General features: G+C 34.4%; 1 protein-coding gene across 1 annotated transcript; it reads right to left on the minus strand.

Moving 5' to 3' along the window:
• Positions 1 to 1,621: 1,621 nt before the first annotated feature.
• On the minus strand, positions 1,622 to 6,078 carry LOC111019631 (protein CYTOSOLIC ABA RECEPTOR KINASE 3). Its single transcript, XM_022296028.2, has 8 exons — positions 5,784 to 6,078; positions 5,013 to 5,124; positions 4,470 to 4,720; positions 4,258 to 4,384; positions 3,838 to 4,111; positions 2,667 to 2,799; positions 2,495 to 2,581; positions 1,622 to 1,953 (listed from the first exon to the last, which is right to left on the minus strand). The coding sequence occupies exons 2-8, from the start codon at positions 5,095 to 5,097 to the stop codon at positions 1,828 to 1,830; spliced, it is 1,083 nt and encodes a 360-aa protein (XP_022151720.1). The 5' UTR covers positions 5,098 to 5,124; positions 5,784 to 6,078; the 3' UTR covers positions 1,622 to 1,827.
• Between the last annotated feature and the right edge of the window lie 1,003 nt (positions 6,079 to 7,081).

Below are 7,081 nucleotides of genomic sequence, written 5' to 3' on the forward strand. Positions count from 1 at the left end.
TATATAAACATTTGTCAAATTTTTAGAGGCATTCGTAAGGGAGATGCATGTTTAACCAATTGAGTTATTCTCAAGTTGGCGGATGTATTTCCTTTTTACCTTTAAATTTTGTGATGAATTTAAATATATTGTAAGTTCACCATAAAAAAATAATGGTCAGATCTTATGCATCCATCGTGGTTAATTTTCCATTGAAATTAGCAAGTTGAGGAAAATTTTTGGGAATGCAGTAAAAATTGAACAAGGTAAATCGGTTCAATTTGAGTGAAAATTGAAATATATGGACTTTTTTTTTTTTCCATTAACGTAGCATATATATATATATATATATATATATATATATATATAAATGGATGATAAAAAAATCGAGAATTAATTATAAAGTCAATTAGTTAGCTAATGAGATTAATTCTAATTAACGAGGTTTTCTTTTTATTGTTTAGTTAATCAAACTAAACAATATTCATGATTAGGTACTGTTCCTAGCCTTTCGATTCTTCAAACACGTAACAATTAATTGCATGCAATAATTAAATTTCCCATTTAACTAGTGTTAATTATCATTAAATTATACTTTCCAAATTCATAATTATCATTAAATTATACTTCCACTTATTTTCTATATAATTGAATCTCTTTCCCATCAAATGAACTTGTGTTCTGATATATAAAAAATAAAAATAAAAAAAAATAAAAAAAATAAAAAGAGAGAGAGAGAGAACTTGTGTTGAGTTAATGTTGTACTTACTTTTGTGGCTAGAATGGTAGTTTGACTCTAATACTCTAAAAAGTGCTTTTAAGTACTTTTCGGTCAACAGCACTCTACAATTGCTCTGTCACGAGAACCTTTGAATTATTTCCAAATAAGATAACTGTGTGTGAAGTGCTTTTCGCCATGACCGAAAATATTCCTAAACAAGAAAATTATAGTACCATGGCCTGTCCACACTAAGAATTTTCTTTCTAAATAATTACCTCGCATCGTTTTTACATGGTGCAGACGTGCAAATAACAAATAGTAGTATCATACCCTCGTAATATTGAAAATCTTTCCGCCTAAACATACACCAAATGAGAAACACTTCAAAAGTATTCAGTAGTTCAACATGTGTAGGTGAGAAACATATAAATCAATTAAATTATGTTCTGATTGGTACTTCAAAAGCACTTTTAAAGACTACGTAGAACCACCGAACCTAAAATAGGTCATTATGAAGCATTTATGACTAAAGTATTTAATAACCTTTAAAAGTACTTTTTGCTAAAAGTCCTCTAAAACAGTAAACTAATAATTTAGGAGAGATTTAGAGAGTTTGGCCTAAAAAAATACCTCAAAACTTTGGGAAATAGAAAACTAAAAGAAAAAGAAAAGAACATGGAGAGGGGGTCCAAACTCCAAGCTGAAAAGGAAAAAGAAGGGACGTGGAGCCGTGCAGGTGCAGTGTGTCAGAGGGGAAAAAAGGTACTGGTTTTTGCCTTTCAGCTCGTGAAGCCAAAACCAAAAGTGAAACTAAGCTGTGGACTAGGACTTCAACTTTCTTTCAAGGAAAGAAAGAGAGTTTTGTGGAAGTAAATGGGCCATCATGCACGTGGGTGTAACTAAGAAGCATGCACACAAATGAGAGGCAAAAGCAGTGTCTACACCTCATATATCAAATAAAAATCATAATTATGTATCCCATCCCACTGTTTTCTTTTTGGAAACAAATTGATCACCACCACCTACTGGAAATTAATTCCCTTGCTAATAATTTGCAGCTCACGTGTTGGCACATGAACCAACGAAAAAAACCCACAGAAACACAGAGAGAGAGAGAGATTTACTGTTTATGGTGCTTCACCACCAGGACCAGGTCGGGCATTTAACAGAGGCTGCAGAGCTTTGACTACAATACTCATGTTTGGCCTGAAATCTGCCTCGTATTGAACGCACAATGCTGCAACGGCCGCAAACTGCAATAAAAATCACAGAAAGGGACCTCAAGATTTTATTATATAATATAAAACATTCTGCAGAAAAGATCTGAACATTTCTGTCTGATATAAAAGAGAGAGAGAGATTATTTCTCAGAAAAATAGCATCCCAAATTCCCAATTGTCCCTGCTGTGCATACCACCACCGGTCACCACCAATAAAAATTTGAAAAAAAGAAAATTTTATATCTTTTCAGCATTTTTCTCTCCTTACAAAAAATTGAATGGTGGTCAGCATTTTTTCTTTCTTGTTTCTCTTTTTCACTCTGTTCATTGTGTCTAATGAAATCGCAAAAAATAGCATCCCAATTTTTGCTCAAATTGAAAGCTACCGGTTTTTATTATTTATCCTTTTAACCATGTTGGTGAACTTTTAACTTTGTGGCTGTCCACTTCTCTTCTCTTCCCCTAAGATGGAGGATGGTTCTAAAAAGAACCGAAGGGATTCTTACACGGGCAAGCACTCAGAGAGAGAGAGGAGAGATAATATCACCAAAGAAGAAAATAAAAGGATGGGTACCTTAGCAACTGCCTTGGGAGGGTACTCATCTCCTAGTTTTGCATCAACACACTGCCTGACTTTATCCTCGCAAAGTTTGGGCGTTGCCTGAAAACGTTTTAAAAACATACTGAACTCAAGCTCAGAAGGTGGATAAAAGGAGGAAGAAAAGAAGAGTAGCGCAAAAATGTACCCATGTCACGAGGCTTTGCTGTCCTCGAGGTAATGTATGATCAACTGGCTTTCTTCCTGTCAAAAGTTCAAGCAGGACAACACCAAAACTGTACACATCACTCTTGGCATTCAATTGTCCAGTCATTGCGTACCTGTAAATTTCAAAATGGGAAACGACCCACAACACATTAGCTTATAGTTATTGTTAATGGTATATTATAGTTATGTAGTAATGCTTTCCATTGAATCTTGGAAGAAGTATGGAGAAGGAATTGAGGAACCCGCAACTTTCATTAGATGGTATCAACAAATGATATAAAGTGTTTGATCTTTTCTATAGTTATTTCTCCCTTTTTTTCCCCTAAAGATCTTCTACAGTTACCAAGTTACCAATGACGTCTGTGAAGTTGTTGTATGAGTTATCAAAGTGATTCAGAAGTTGGATAGCTGAGCCGGAGTTAGTTATGAAATATTAAGCTCACCAATTGGTCGGTTTGGTTGTATTATTGTATAAGAATAATACTTTAACTAGCAGGTAGTTGAGATACTCTTCCTTCTCGGTTACTTCCCTGTCTTTATTTAATAAATACCATCTGTATTATTCTTTAGTGAATTAACGAATCAGTTGTGGTGTTTACAGTAGCCACGTGGGCCATGATCAACAACGTCGGACCACTTAGGCCCGTTTGATAACCATTTCATTTTTTATTTCCTGTTTGAAAAAATGAAGCTAAACATTACTTTCACCTGGTTTTTTGTTTTGTTATATAGTTTTTAGGTTTTGTTATATAGCTTTTATAAACATATTTTCAAAATCTAGGCAAATCTGGAAAGAAAAAAATAAAGTTTTTGAAAACTTATTTTTGTTTTTTAAATTTAGCTAAGAATTCAAATATGTTTTCAAGAGAGGTAAAAAATTAACCCATGAAATTGTAGTAAAAAAAAAAGCATAAATTAAAATTTAAAAAAAACGAAAGGGTTATCAAACGACAACTTAGCACTTCTTTTTCCATTTTCATTTTTCTTTTATTTGTTACTTGTTAGCTGTGATTTTGTGTGTGCATTCGACTGAAAAAAAAATACAGCAGTCATTTATGGAGCCTAAAATGCTAGTGCTTGAAAGGGAAAAAATAATCTAGACATGGGAAAACATCTGAAATCACCCTAAAGAAATATTAGAATCAACTTACTCGGGAGCATGATAACCAAAGGTTCCAAGAACACGAGTGGAATGAAGCCGTGCAGCCATATCAGGGGCTTGGTTTGACAAATCAAAGTCAGCAATTTTTGCAACATCATCATCAAATATTAGAACGTTGCTCAATTTTATGTCCCGATGGATGATATGAGGATCAGCCTTTTCATGTAAATACTCCAACCCCTTTGCAGCCCCTACAGCAATTTTTACTCTCTGTGCCCAGGAAAGAACAGGACCAGGCTGTGCTCCTTTGACTCCTTTCCTCCCTGCATTAGAATCATGTCATGAAAATTTCAATCAACCTCCAAAGCATTGATCAGTATACAACAACAGAGAACATGCAACCTCAAATTGCTCTCCGTTGCATAGGCAAGCATACGAACTATTGCAGTCTAAGATTAATCTTATGTACCGTGTAAAATGTCGTGAAGAGATCCACTTGAAGCATACTCATATGCAAGAATTCGAGAATTGCCATCAACACAGTACCCAATCAAATTTAGAAAATTATTGTGCTTTAGTCTTGAAACCATGGAAACCTATAAGTTTGAAAAATTAGTCAAAATATATAGTGACAGCCATTTTAAAGAACATTACAACATGAATAACTGTAGACAATCAAACCTGGGATAAGAATTCATCATCAGGTTGTTTGCTGGAATCTAACTTTTTGATTGCCACAGACTGCCCATTTGTAAATACCCCATAGTATACTCTACCGTAGGAACCCTCTCCAATCAAACTGTCTGCATCAAAATTTTTTGTAACCTCCTTTAGTTCCTGAAATGATATGGCAGGGACCTCAATTGGCCGCATTTTCACTATTGGAGGACTCTTAGGTGCAGCTTGCCATTTGTGATAGCTTTCATCAGTTCCTACATGACAGAGCTTTGCTTATTTACTATTTGATAAATTCGATTACATTAATAGACAACAGGAACAGAGTTATAATAGGATTCTGAACTTTGTGCACACGCACAAACAAGCAAGTGCAAATAGAATCACACATATTATAGTCAGCATTAAATGGCATAGAGATAAAGCTACAAAAGGAGCATTTATAAATTCTGGTGATAATATTTTCAAACATACATAACATTTTGCATTTATGATATGAGGATATATCATCCTCGCTATGGTTGATATCTATTGCATCATTACGTTTACCTAATGAACTTTTAACTGGGTACATTCTGCTGTCATCAGCGGCCTTCTGGATAGCATCTTCTTCGCAGCAACCAAAGCATCCCATTGTTTTCTTCACTCACGGATGCCCCAACTGAAGCCAAAAATAGTAGGTTAATAAAAATCACCCATTACTTTCTCTTCGTCGTCTTACAACTTACAAGTGTTTACTTTTTAAGTAACATAAAAACAAAAAATGTGCCACTGTTGCTAGAACAAGTGATTAAACCTTACAAACGAAAGGCATTATCGACTGTCACATTGTCAGAATGTATTCAAGAAGAAGTATTTAACCAGAAATGTATCCAACTTCAAACACAAGCTCAAAAATAGAGAACGGGAAATTAAACAAATACGAATTTTCAAAAATTAATCAACATTCCTGTTCCTAGTTACATAAAATGAGCAAGTTAAACAAACAAATGGACAGAGGGGGCGAGGATCATATCAAGAGCTCGAACAAACGCCTTACGTACATGCAGTTCACCAAAATGCTCGTTATCAAGATCAATAGAATAAGGACCGGATAACAAGGCAGATACCATACCACTTCGTCGATCACAACCTAAAACTCTGAGATTCTCACTAATAGCAAATTGAGCTCAATTTTCCAGACCTATTAAACTAAGATACTCAACATCATGCATGTTATTTAACACCTTGGAAAAACATCATCAGTTCAACTGGAAGCTAAAAATTACAAAATCTCGATTCATACCGTTAATCAGATATCAAATTCTACGGGAACAGTACCTCAACGCTTGAATCAGAGTAACGACAGGATTGCCTTCGCGTTCGGTGCGGAGACTAAAATATATAATCAGAAACCTCGAAGCAGCCGACTGCTGCGAGCAGAACGGAGTCGTCGAGATTTCCTTGACTTGACTTCGTTCAACTCCGTCGGTCGTCTCCTACCTCCGATCAACTTTCCGGCGACCGTAGCTTCCTCCGTCGCCTCCCGTCTGTAATATGCATTCACAGACAGCCATTACGTTTCATCTCCGTCCATTTATTCCCTGACAGTAACCGAAATTGAAGAAAGACTTTGGGGGCAACGACTCGAAGATAAAAATAAAATAAAATAAAATTTGAGCCTCCACCCGAACTACGAATCGCAGCCGTTGATCTTTGATCAAGTTTGACCGTCAGATTCCAAAAGATCGACGGATGAGGAAGGTTTGGATGGTGCAAGTTGGCGGTGGGAGAGCTGTAGTTGACCAAGGATAGGGAAAACGACAAGTCGGCTCAACTGGAATTATTATTTTAATAGCTTATGGCATTTTTAATTAACTTTTTTATTGATGAAAAAGTGCTGGTAAGCCGATAAAAATAATAAAGGAATATTCTAAAATGGAAGTTGATGAAATATGATGGATGATTATCTATAATTATATTGTTATTAAGAATATGGGTCAAATAAAGTGATGTAGACAAACAAATTGAGTTAATTTATTAACAATTTGTTTGTTAAATTATTATTTTTTACTTTATTTAATATTATACCTATTTCAAAATAAAAAAATGTACTTTTGAAATTTATCCCCCTGGTCCACTCAACTTGACGTTTAAAAAAACAATAATTATAAACTTCAATTAATATTATAATTTTTGTACTTTTGTTACTTATTTGTATTCATGTAACTTCATTACTCCTTTTTTTAAGAGCTGTAACTTCATTACGTTAAACTTGTCTTTTAATTTTAATAAATAAAATTGTAATGGAAAGTTAATGTCACGTCACATTAAAAATAATATAAAAATTTAAATTGATAAGTTATTTATTTTCAAAGTATTTCATTCCTAAAATGACCCTTATCAAACTTCAACATGATTTTAATTTTTAGGTCAACTTTCTAATTATCATTATGTTAAGCTTACAAAGATGAATGGGAATAAATAAAACAAATTAAATTAAAAAGTATGCCAAGCAGAATTATAAATTATAAATTATAGTCCACTTGCCTCAGTTAGGGCTCCGTTCGCATGCCATTGATATGGGCCATACAGCCCAATATTGCCTGGCGGGCCGGCCCATATATAGTTCATAGAGA

Source organism: Momordica charantia, assembly GCF_013281855.1.
Source record: "Momordica charantia cultivar OHB3-1 chromosome 9 unlocalized genomic scaffold, Mcharantia_2.0 BLBB01000009.1, whole genome shotgun sequence".
Lineage (NCBI taxonomy): Eukaryota > Viridiplantae > Streptophyta > Magnoliopsida > Cucurbitales > Cucurbitaceae > Momordica > Momordica charantia.